General features: G+C 45.1%; 1 protein-coding gene across 1 annotated transcript in view; it reads right to left on the minus strand.

The window, feature by feature from the left end:
• The window catches only part of SUSD2 (sushi domain containing 2), a 29,916-nt gene extending 19,252 nt beyond the window's left edge, over window positions 1-10,664 (minus strand). Inside the window, exons 1-3 of the mRNA XM_061561225.1 lie at window positions 10,428-10,664; window positions 1,805-2,006; window positions 882-1,036 (exon numbers count right to left, since the gene is read on the minus strand). Coding sequence (XP_061417209.1) covers window positions 882-1,036; window positions 1,805-2,006; window positions 10,428-10,509 — 439 coding nt within the window. The 5' untranslated portion in view covers window positions 10,510-10,664. The remainder of the gene's footprint in view (window positions 1-881; window positions 1,037-1,804; window positions 2,007-10,427) is intronic.
• Between the last annotated feature and the right edge of the window lie 3,374 nt (window positions 10,665-14,038).

The raw sequence follows: 14,038 nt of genomic DNA on the forward strand, positions 1-14,038 counted from the left end.
TTCTGAGCGTCACTTTGAGTCATTAAATCCATTATATTAAGTTCACTTTCTTGCTTGCTTGCATGCTTGCGTGCTTGCTTGCTTGCTTACGACCGTGCAAATCTCTCGGTCGTTTTTTAACCCACTTCCCGTGATCAATCGAGCTGACATTTTGCACACATACTCGTTGTGCGTGACAATACATTTTCGTGAAAAATGTTTTCCCAAATTTTACACTGTTTAGGGAAATTTTTTTTATTTAATTACCAATTGCTTAATGGTGGCAGACAATCATCTGACCCATAGGTGGCAGCCATCTCAAGCCAGAGGACGAGAGGACTCTAGCCGCCACGCATATAAAGGATTTATAGTGAAAAACTTTGTTTTTACGGGTCAATTTTTTTTTCGCTCCTTTACCTTCACGCTCAACTTCACTCCGAGTGTGATATCGGCGTCGCGAGACGGAGAATCTATTCAAAACTCTCGCAGAGCCGTGCTAGAGGATAGTCCGTGGAAACAGAACACAGAACTACTGTTGAGATTCCTTAAAGTGACCTACCTCTTAACCACGTAATAAACTAAACTAAAACTATTTTGTATTTTACCAGGCAAGGCCCACTGGGCTACATAGCTCTTTGTCCGAAGCGACCTGGCCACAAATGATAGCGCAACAAAGTAGCGTGGAAATGTATAACAGCCAAACACTCTTAAATGCACGTTGATTCTCGATGTGGAGGGAGAAACCGGAAGACCCGGAGAAAAATCTACGCGACCACAGGGCGAGAGAAAGAGAGACACGCAAACTCCGAATATACAGACGTCCTGCGTACCAGGCGCGAGGCAGTTAACATCTCGTCACCGTGGCACCCTCTGCCACCCAGGTGGCCTGGCAGGTTTCTCACCTGCCACCCAGGTGCCCTCGTGAGGGAAACTGAGTCCCCCGTCCACGGACAGCTGGAAGGTGATGCGTCTCGTCTCGTAGACGAGCGGGGAGACGCAGTGCGCGTGTCCATCTCCGTCCAAGTGGCCGCCCACGTCCACTTTGTCCTCGCCAAACCTTCGAGTGAGTGCGACGTGGACGTCAAGCCAGAGTTGCAAGTGAAATTACCGTCGTCGGTTTGGGGGAGCGCTGTCACAAAAAAATGGGCAATGTGAGACTGCCCTTGATTCACTCGAACGCTTAAGCCGGTGCGGGTACGAGGAAAATGTGGCGTTGCGTGCGTAACAGTTTTCAATTTAAAACCGTGATGGATCAAAACAAATCTTCGACCAACAATGAAATGGCAAAAAGAATACAGTTGCTACGCTCATTCTACAGTTTGTCCGATGGCAAAAGTCTAAATTTAATGAAAGGAATGTTCATCAACGAAGCTGCGTTGACAAAAGAAACGTGTTGATAGAGTAGTAATACTTTCAATTTAACACGTATCGCTTTCCTATTCGTTGGGTCTTTCGGTAAAGCCACGTAGAGAGGTGATCATGCCTGTGCCCTACAGCTCTGCTGTGTTTTCGAGTTGTTGGGCACGATGTTCGACGTTTCGCTCCACGTGCCTAGAACTTCTTCACGAACTGAACTCAAGATACTTCAGAAACTGACTTGGAGAAGCACCCACCACACGATAGTAAAACATCGGGCATCGTGCCGAACACGCAAACTCATCGGAGGGCCATGTTTCACTTGATTTTTGTTTCTGCAAACGAATTAAAATGTTCTGACTGCAGGTGCTTGAAATACCACAGTTTTTTCTTTAATATGCAACGCTTGTGACTGACACTACACGTGCTGGACTGTTGTTGTTATTATTGTTGTTGATCATTTACACACCGGCAGATGACGCCTTGGGTCCTATTGAAGCGAATGTTGATGATTTTTAAGTCGTCTCCGCCCACGTGACATCCTGATTTTGGGGAAATTTCCAAACAACGATGAGCAAAATCAGGGCAGCAGCTGTCCAGGGCTTGGCAGGATGAGGTGCAGGAGCAGTCTCCGAGGGTAACTTGCACACAACGACCCGCGCAGTTTCCCTCTGAAAGACAACAGACGCACACCGGAACACACGGGGGGGCGAGCAAAATCAAACTTGAAACTGAATTATGCCTAATCCAATATGCCGTTGCAAATGTCAATGTCAACAGAATGACGTGTTTATAAAATTATGCTATTAATAAAAAAAAATATTGTTATAGTCAATATGATCCGAGGTTGTGTTTGGGTTTGGCCACGTGGTTGTCTTGTGGCGAAATTTATTTCAGTAACCCGCCACCACATTTACAAATATGTCATTTTTCGATTTAAAGCTTTCGTGACTGCAGGGATTCATCTTCTTGGTTCTTTCGGTAAAGTCACGTAGAAGGGAAATAATAAAATAAATAATAATACAACATAATAAAATAATTCTCACGACGTTTCGGCCACAACGCAAGCAGCCATCCTCAGGTGAAGAACAGGTCTGTCGGGAAGACAGCGTCTGTCGGGAAGACAGCGTCTGACAGACCTGTTCTTCACCTGAGGACGGCTGCTTGCGTTGTGGCCGAAACGTCGTGAGAATTATTTTATTATGTTTAATTTTTATTATTTTATTATTTCCCTTCTATGTGACTTTACCGAAAGAACCAAGAAGAGGAAAGATGTCATTTATACGTGACCAGAATTCATAAAATTTCGAACAATAAAGCTCCAGCTCACCAGTGGCATAAGCCTTCTCATGACTGAATTCAACATCAACACACGACATCTCATTCAAACTGCTCTGAGCTTCACCGGGCAGTGAACTCATAAACCAAGTGCCCTGCTTCATCTGACTGTGCTGACATATCCGTTGCAACATCATCAACTTTCTGCGTAATTTAGTTTTATTGCACTATTGTGTTTACATATATACGATGACAAATTCTACACCTATTTCACTGCTATTGCCTAGTAGCAAGCAGGAAAATAACTCCACTCGAGTCCACCGGAGCAAAAAATCCCATAGCATGTGTCCAGAAAATTAAATTTCTAAATTGAATATAGCACAACGTACTGACCCGATCACAATCAATGGCTTGTGGGGGTAATGAAAAGTCCGTGCCGTGATATATTAGCACAATAGTGGCCAGCAGTTTACGCATGACAGACGCAAACACTCACTGTTGTAACAATGACAAACGCAAATGAATGAATTTCATTATGAAAATAAGCACCTTTATTTCTATTCAGTTATTCACTGGAGCGGTCATCACGCTGGTATGGCCACATTTTAATGAAATGAAATGAAAAATATTTGCCAAATTGGCAACAGGCGATCGGCCATAATTCTCATAAAAGGCCGTTGTTGGCATATTCGCGAAGCCTTATGCAAAGCCTTGAATCTACAATTACTACTTTAAAATATAATTGAATTTTATGATAATTGATGTATAATCTCTTTGTCTCTTCTGGCATGGAACAGGGCCTTCTGAGCTGAGCTGGACAGCTGCCTGTGGTATAAATTGTCGGGAGCAAAGACGTTATTTGCAAGTTAATGATCTCAAATTGAATCTGAAATTTAAGTGTACTTTTTAGCGAACTTAGAAGGTCTATTCATTTTTACCACCCCAATTTTATCCCAATTGTGTCATGCCATGAGATGAAGCATCCGCGAGGATGTATTGCAGCGCAGCGGAAGAGGATACCACAGAGACACATCTGATATCCCTTTAAGTCACCTTTGCCCCGTACAGTAAGGGGGCAGTGCTTTCCCACACACCCCGTGCCGCAGAGAGCAACGTTCATCGCATGACAGCTAAACCGTTGTTTTTCATCCTCATCACTGAACTTCAGACGAATTGAGTGCAGAAGCAAATGTATCCGTGACGCTTTGTGCAGACGTTGGTGACCAGGTCGACGCCATCAACTTGCCACACCTTAAAATCTGGTTTAAAAAAAAAATCACAGGCAGCTGTCCAGATTTAAACCCAGAATCTTCGGGGTGCCAATTCAGCACTTTCACATCTCGAGTCACCAGGTCACTTCATTTATTTTTAATATTTGACAAAAGGCGTGCTTCAGTCGACTTTTAAACAATGCGATTTGTATTTATTAGTTTTACACGAGTAATTTAGACGACTGAGTGTGATTGGATTTTGAACCTGCAATCATGTAAAGGACCCTGCAAATAAATAACAAAATAAATTAACAATCAGGCCAACAAGCATCTCGCGAGATTACACGAACGCGCTCACAGATAATGCAACAATCTGGTAATAGATTTCCAAACTCGTTCAGCAACAAACACAGCGGTTCATCGTTCGAGCATCACATAATTCCTGTTCCACGAGATTCACCGCAAAGCATTGGTCTCGCTCAGCAGGAGACTCGCAAAAGCACAGCTTCTGATCTTCTGTGATGAACCCACTGTGATGAACCCTATGCGAAACCAAAGAGAGCTCCATGTGGCTTAACCCAACAGAATGAATACTGAATAGACAGATGCGGCGGTTAGAAGAGGCAGTTGCGAGTTATATGGAAAACAGGGAGCCTCAAAATATGACCCAGGCTTCTTGGGGCATAGACGCTCACATCTAACCACGATTGCCAAACTCTTCAGGAACCCTGATATGGGATCGATGCAATGTTACACAATTTCGTAATTTTGCAAGCAATGTCACACAGTCTTCACTCTTACTGTCCAGTTTACAACAAGTAATGTCGGTTGATAATTGCCTGAGGAAATTACCGGATGGCTACTATAATTCAACGACTGGATCAATTTCAGTGGTGATCGTGTGGATATCTTCACATTGTTATTATCCTGTCACTCAAAATGAACACCTAAAGGTGCTCCGAGGTAAATTAAATGAACTTTGTTGGGATGCGGGTCGCCTTAGTTTAAAGGTGATCAGAATTTGGAAGATTTCAAACTTAGTTTTATTTTTTTACATGGTACATGTTAAGGCTTCATAAGAGAGATGAGTGTTAGAGCGAATGCGAAAGATGCCTTAAAACGCACCGGACAGATTTAATTAAAAGTAACCATTTCCAAAATTATCACACTTAAACAGGCGTAACCGAATGTACTTGAAAAAAAAACGTAGATTATTTCGAGTTCAACTAAATTCAACAGATACCAACAATGAATGAGATCATGCTTGCATATTAAAAACACATTAATTTCACCCTTTCAGCATCATTCTCGGGTAAACGCTTATCGATTTTTGTCAAACCCTTGCACCCTCTGATGTAATGGGTTTTAGCTCTCTCCCTGATATATAGGTATTATGTTGACTACCCAGTCACCCTGACTTGTCAGCCTCCCTTGTCAGTAAGAATCGAAAATAGCAGCGTGCGTGTGTGTGTGTGAGGGGGTGCAGTGTTTGCGTACAACAAGGGTTGTTTACTAATGTGCTTTCGTAGAGCCTGGAAATCAACAGAAAAACAATAGACGTCTTAATTCTGCCATTGCAACCTGGTCAGACCTGCAATAATGACTGAATCAATATGGTACAAAACACAAGTCATGTATTGTTACGTTGATATAATTGATGTCGCCCATTACAAAGTCGCAACTCTCACTCGACATGCATTAATTACTTCATTGTAGGTTATTTAGTTGTTTGGTGGCCATGATGATGTTTGCATTTGGGATAAAGCTTTGCAAGTGCCTGTGTGTTTTTAGAGCTGCAATGTGCCACTTGTGCAAAGGCAATGTCTAAAATGTGCACTGGTCGTTCTTAAACCGTACAGGACAACTCCTCTTATCTGGAACCCTATTACCCGTGACTCCTATTATCTGCGGTGGCTGTAGGGTCGACGAAAACTCCCATTTTCTGTGGCCATTTTCTTCGTTTTATTTGCAGTTATCCGCGATTTTACCCTTAACGCGCAGCAAAGTGGCTTCCGAATACTCACTACTTTTAATACCCCGTCGGTTATCCACAGGTTAACGAATGTTACGCCATCACTCCTATAATCCGCGATTTTTGTGTGTGTGTGTGGATAAGAGGAGTCCGCGTTGCAATTCCATCCTGTTATCTGCGGGGTTTGTCCAAGAATTGTGACCCGCGGATAGAGCCTTGCGAATAATGGAATCCCCAAGATTCAACGTGGATGAGCGGTGTTCTCATGGGTTTGCATTTGATCGCTGTGATGGGCAGTGTTGGACAGAAATCTGTGCCAAATTTATCTGACAGAGCCAACTCTCTCCAACATCGCCAGTCTTCCTCCCAAAATACACGAATAAGTAGAGACCTCGAATGGCCACAGATGTGCGAGTTTGTTTTGTGTGACATTTTTTGTCAGTATCAAAGTGTGAAAAATAAGAATCGTTTTTACCCTTTCTGGCAATAAAACGGGTGTTACGATGTTCAAGCACCTCACATTACTTGTGGTGAACATGCAAACAAACATGCTCTGATAATATATGCCTTCTAATGAAGGTTGTCTGGTGGAGGCCGATCAGTTTTAAAGACAATGCATCATCAGAGCATGTTTGTTTGCATTTGATTCCTTGAGAAGTGTTTGCATGTGATTCCTTCGAAAATGGTTAAAATTTGGTGTTTGAACATCTTAACACATCTGTTTTATTGCCAGAGAGGGTTAAAACGTCTTCTTATTTTGCACGTTTTGTGTGTTCACAAGCAGCATGACGCACGCTCACACACAAAGAGAATGAAATACACGCTACTTAATCACTCACCCACATCAGTGGTGGTAACCCACTCTCCCAACAACACTCGCGTATACATTCTCTCCGGAGCACAAGTGATATTTCGTGTCTTGATTTGTGTGTTCACGGGAGACTTTGATACACTCACAACCGCATACGGAACAGTAGTAGCTACTTTATTTACAAGCAACTTCACACAGCCCTGCTGCACATAAGCTATGCTCAGACAGACCAAACACTTTCAACACATTCCTGCGGAGGGAGCTGGTAGGAACGTTGGGTTGCTCAGTCAATGGCCAGGGTCAACGGCGGCGTGGTGTATTCCGCAAATATGCCCGACTGTGAGGGCGGGCACAAGCCGGCGTGAGTAGGTTAAACGTTGAGTTTTATAAGGGCACCACGGGGTGACCAGCCCCTCCCCACCCAGCCCCAGGCCTTCCTCACCCTCCCCACCCAGCCTCCCCACCCAGCCCCTCCCCACCCTCCCCACCCAGCCCCTCCCCACCCTCCCCACCCAGCCCCTCCCCACCCAGCCCCACCCCTCCCACCCCCCACCCAGCCCCACCCTCCCCAGCCCCACCCTCCCCACCCAGCCCCTCCCCACCCAGCCCCTCCTACCCTACCCTCCCCACCCAGCCCCACCCTCCCCACCCAGCCCCTCCGTCCCCCCCCACCCAGCCCCTCCCTCCCCACCCAGCCCCTCCCTGCACGACGGACGGACACAATAATCCCCTGTGGGCTGATGTAACCAGGATGTTCCTACCAGTATAATCTGTTTGTACACAAGAAGAGCTATGAGGTATTTATTGCCTTCACATGCCACACTTTACACACTTTACACACCACCTACAGAATATTTACAAACACATAAAGACACACACACATAGGACACATCGGTTATGGTCAGACACTAATGCCAACCCTTCCCCCAACACCTACTGCTATCATATAATTAACTGTGTAACAAAAAGTAAGTGTTATTTTCAAAAGTACAGAAGATGGTTATTATTCCCCACAAACTTTGCTTTTGTGACATGGACAGTGACATTTTTAAATATGCTTATTTTCAATGAGAAAACGTGTGCTTTTGTGTCATTCCTTCACATAATGGTCTGGTCACAAAAGCAAAGTTTGTGGGGAATAATGGCAATTTTCTGCACTTTTGAGGCATACGCAATTAGAAAAAAACACTCACTCCCCAGGAACAAAATCGTGTTACACAGCGAATTATCTGTGTCACTTTACCATACTCACAACACAAGGAAGGATATCAGAACAACAAAGACAAAGATGCCCACCCCACGTATTGTCTGCAACAGACTATTGGGGCAAGTGCTGTTAGCGAGCAGTTCCAATGAAGGCTACCGGCACTGTGGCACACGAGAGGGTGGGTGGCCGAGCGCCACGCCCGGCCGCTACACCGGGAACTCATTTGAGGCCGAGTCGACCTAGGTGGAGGATGCCCAGGGCCGGTTCAGATAATAATCATCACGGATTGTTGGTGGCCGTGAGCGGGGATCGAACTGGCCGGGGTGAGGTAGCCGGGTTTGTAGCTACACCAACACACACACACCAACACACACACACCAACACATACACACCATCACACACACACCAACACACACACACCAACACACACACACAACACACACACACAACACCAACACACACACACCAACACACACACACCACACACACACACCAACACATACACCATACACACCACCAACCAAACACACACACAACACACACCAACACACACACACCAACACACACACACCAACACACACACACCAACACACACACCACACACCAACACCACACACACACACACACCACCACACACACCAACACACACACACCACACACACACACCACCAACCACACACACCAACACATGCACCAACTACACACACACACCAACACACACCCACACCAACACACACACAACAGCAACACACACCACCAACACACCACCAACACACACACACACCAACACACACACAGCCAACAACACACACACCAACACAACACACCCACACACACACACCAACACACACACACCAACACACACACCAAGCACACATCACCAACCACACACACAGCACAACACACACCAACACACACACACCACACACAACACACCAACACACATACACACCCAACACAACCACCACACACAACCAACACACAACACACACCACACACACACCAACACACACCAACACACACACACCAACACACACACACCAACACAACACACACCACACCAACACAACACCAACACACACACTAACACACACCAACACACATACACACCAACACACACACACCAACACACACACACCAACACACACACACACACCAACACACACACACACACACACACACCAACACACACACACCACACATTCACACCAACACACACACCACACACATACACACCAACACCACACACACCAACACACACACCAACACACACACACCAACACACACACACACCAACACACACCAACACACATACACACCAACACACACACACCAACACACACACACCAACACATACACACCATCACACACACACCAACACACACACACCAACAAACACACACCATCACACACACCAACACACACACCATCACACACACACCAGTACAAATACACCATCACACACACACCATCACACACACACACCAACAAACACACACCAACACACACACCACACACATACACACCATCACACACACCACCACCACACACACACCACACACACCAACACCACACACACACCAACACACACCAACACACACACACACCAACACACACACACACCAACACACACACCAACACACACACACACACTAACACACACCAACACACATACACACCAACACACACACACACACAACACACACCACACACATCACACCAACACACACACACCAACACACACCAACACACAACACCAACACCACACCAACACACAACACACACACACCAACACACACACACCAACACACACACACCAACACATTCACACCAACACACACACACCAACACACACCAACACACATACACACCAACACACACACACACCAACACACACACCAACACACACACACCAACACACACACACACACCAACACACACCAACACACACACACCAACACACACACACCAACACATACACACCATCACACACACACCAACACATACACACCATCACACACACCAACACACCCCAAAACACACACACCAAAACACACACCAACACATACACACACCAACACACACACCATCACACACACCAACACACACACACCAACAAACACACACCATCACACACACCAACACACACACCATCACACACACACCAGCACAAACACACCATCACACACACACCATCACACATACCAACACACACACCAACACACACACCATCACACACACACCATCACACACACACCATCACGCACACCAACACACACCAGCACACACACACCAGCACACACACACCATCACACACACACCATCACACACACACCATCACACACACACCAACACACACCAACACACACCCCAAAAACACAACACAATCACACACACACCAAAACACACACACCAACACACACACACTAACACACACACCAGCACACACCAGCACCAGGACACACTCTATCACACACACACACCAACACACACACAAACACACACTAACACACACCAGCACCAGGACACACACTATCACACACACACCAACACACACACACAAACACCAACACACACCAACACACACACACAAACGTCGGTGTTTAACTGTACCTGCTTTGACAGGACCCATGGCCGCAAATTGCACGACTATGAAAGCGAGCCCCAACCGAACAGCAGCTGATGTCATCGCCATTCGAATGACCAATGTGCAGCAGCAGCAGCATGCAGGGCAGGGCAGGCAACAGGGCAGGCGAGTAAGCTTGCGTTGTCGTTGGATCGACGTGGGGAGAAGACGAGTCTGGGTTGGTGTTTGGCTGTGGTGGTGGTCGTGGTGTGAGCAAGGGACTGGCTGGGTTGATGCAAGAGGTGGGGGGGTTGGGTGTTTGGTTGAGAACGAGGGGTTAAAGGGGGGGATGCCATGCACACAGAAGGGGTGTATCTTGTTCCGAAGGTCAAACTGAGAACGTGTGTGATGATGATGATGATGCTGCTATTGCTGTTAAAGTGGGTGTTTGTTTGTTTTGCAATGAGTGTAAGGAGGTGATTGGGTTTATTTATTGGACAATATTTTAATGCGAGCTCTGAAGCAGAGTTCAAACAGCGGCGTCGTGGTATGGATTTGTTACCAAATAAACTTGAAGAAATGCTATTCAGGCCAATTTTAGTTTTTTATATATATAAAACTTTAAGTTTCAGTAAAACTGAGCCAAAGCAACAAGGGAGAAATTGGCTTTTATTGCAGAGATAGCAAATGTTTTTCCTCATTGTATAGAATGTTCTATTTTTTTCTAAGTATGAATGTGATGATGAAGGCACTTTGAGTGGCAGATTTGTAAAATCCTAGAAAAGCACCAGGCGTTTGAGTAGAAATAAAATTGATTTGACTTGAAAGAATCATACGCTTTGGTTCTTTCGGTAAATTCTAGATTTGAAGCTTTCGTGACTGCAATGATTCATATTCTTAGGTTTTTTTCGGTAAAGTCACGTAGGTAAAAACATTAAAAAGTAAAATAAAATAAAAATCACGACGTTTCGGAGGCAACACAAGCTTCCCTCTTCAGGTGGTACCGTCACAGCCACGACAGCTGTATCAAGTAAATGAGAGATTGCAGGAGCTACCACTCCGTTTATATAATGGTCGGAGAAGGTGGTGGGGCAAGGGCCGCATACTTATTATTAATATGGTAAGGTGAGGCTTGAGACTAAGAATAGACTGTATAACAAAGGCTGAGCCTTTGTTATGGAGAGGTGCGGTTTGTGACTCAACCTGCGACAGGGAGACCACCACTAAACATGGTAAAACAGTAATGGTTGTCTGTCAAATAAGATTGGCAAATAAGTGTAGTTAAATCTTTTTTGCATGGTTAATCACATCTTTCCAATGATTACTCAGTTTGTAACCGTCATCACGGTTGAAATTATGTCTGTGTTTGTATATTTGTATGGTTTCGTGTACAAACCTTTGATGGTAGCCAGGAGGTTTGCAGAGAACCTTGGTCACGTAGGTGCCAAAGAGTATGATGGATTCCTGCAGTCACGAAAGCTTCAAATAAAGATTGAAAGAATCAAGCAAGAAAATGTTGGCTATTTATTGGACCAAAGTACCGATATGCTTGAGCGTGTTGATTTTTTTCTGGTGAAATTTTTGATTCGAAAAAGTTCCAGTTTTTGTTTTAATAGAGGACATAGACATCCTGAACGCAATGAAGGATCGACGGCTTTTTTTGATAACTAACAAAAATCACGTAGAATTTTCCGGGTGAAAAAAAATTATTGTGAAAAATCTCCACGTTTACGTTCATATAGAGCTCAACTAAGTTTGAACACAGTGGAAACATTAACCTTTGGACAAAAGTAAAACTGTAGCATTTCAATTATTTAACGTGAAAAACTGAAAATTCCCACTTCCCTATGTTCTATATAACATGCTAAGCCCGAACACATCGAACCTGCTTCCGTTAGTATAAAATTAACTTTTCATGAAAGATAAAATATTTTCCCCCCCATAATTTCGTAGTTCTATTTACGTGCACTTTTTAAATACCGGTTCTCTACATTAGACATCCGAGGGGTGTAGGATAGGTCGACTTCGATTCATTGGGTGCATCACATCCACCCAAGCCTGCGATGACGGCACCCGTTAGGTGCTTCTGGACGACTCACTTAGGGGCCGGCCATAAATGACGTCATGCGATTTTTACCCCCCCAGCATCACAAAAGTCAACCCCCCCCCCCCTCAAATATGACGTCAAAAAGCTCTGCCCCCCCCCCCCAAATAAAACATGCTTTAAATCGCTTTAAACTATTGTCATTGTAGTGCGTATTTAATGTGCCGCTGCACTCTGATTTTGTAGGAGAAAACATTTATTAAAAAGTCTATTTAATTAAGTAGAACGTGTTGTCTATATTTATTTAAATTTGCGCATTTTGATGTGATGTCACATTTCTCAACCCCCCCCCCCCTCGTCACACATCGTCACAAATGTCTGACCCCCCCCCGCTCCCTAGGTGCGTGACGTCATTTATAGACGACTCGCTTAGCCACATTTGGGGATCGGTGATTCTCATTTACGGTTTCGTCCAGCGAGCCTCACACGTCGGTCGGGTTCTCATGCCCAACCTGCACTCCGCAACGCGCGTTGTCCATTCGGTGTACAACAGCAAATAAGTATAACCCGTAAAAACAAAGTTTTTCACTATAAATCCTTTATATGCGTGGCGGCTAGAGTCCTCTCGTCCTCTGGCTTGAGATGGCTGCCACCTATGGGTCAGATGATTGTCTGCCAGTATTAAGCAATTGGTAATTAAATATTTAATTTGTTTTCCCTAAACAGCGTAAAATTTTGGAAAAAAAATTCACGACAATTAATTGTCTCGCAGAACGATTCTGTGTGCAAAATGTCAGCTCGATTGGATCGCGAGAGGTGGGTTAAAAAACGACCGAAAGATTTGCACGGTCGTAAGCAAGCAAGCAGCACGCAAGCAAGCACGCAAGCAAGCAAGCGAACTTAATATAAAGGATTTAAAAAGCAAAAACACGTTCCTGCGGAGGGAGCTGGTAGGAACGTTGGGTTGCTCGGTTAATGGCCAGGGTCAACGGCGGCGTGGTGTATTCCGCAAATATGGCCGACTGTGAGGGCGGGCACAAGCCGGCGTGAGTAGGTTAAACGTTGAGTTTTATAAGGGCACCACGGGGTGACCAGCCCCTCCCCACCCTCCCCTCTCCACCCAGCCCCAACCCTCCCATTTTTAGATGCACGACGGACGGACGGACACAATAATCCCCTGTGGGCTGGTGTAACCAGGAGGTTCCTACCAGTAAAAACAGCCAAGTCTTGGCATTGCTGCAGGAAAAAGTGCAGTTTACGCTCTAATCTCCATAAGTGGGGGTGGGGGCGATAATTTCAAATGCTATGACAGCCAAACCTTCCCGTACATTTTGTAGCAAGAGTTACTTTATTTGATGAGCGGATAGAGTCCGTGTGTTTTTTTTTATGTTTTCTGACAAGACTCGCGGTCGAGTTCTCTCAAACATCGGGTTCACGGCAAGCGCTGGTCCACATCAACATCCCGCTGTTTAAGAAATATCAAGGGTATTACGTCTAATGTTCTGGACATAACGTGTTCATTATTGCTGCTTAGAAGAGGTATTAACACTTTAAACGAGGCTTTCGACTGGTGTGTGGAAATCAACATGCATACATCATTGCAAACCATTCCAT

Source organism: Lethenteron reissneri, chromosome 27 (genome assembly GCF_015708825.2).
Source record: "Lethenteron reissneri isolate LAM-NWPU_2019-01 chromosome 27, ASM1570882v1, whole genome shotgun sequence".
In the NCBI taxonomy this organism is placed as follows: Eukaryota; Metazoa; Chordata; class Hyperoartia; order Petromyzontiformes; family Petromyzontidae; genus Lethenteron; species Lethenteron reissneri.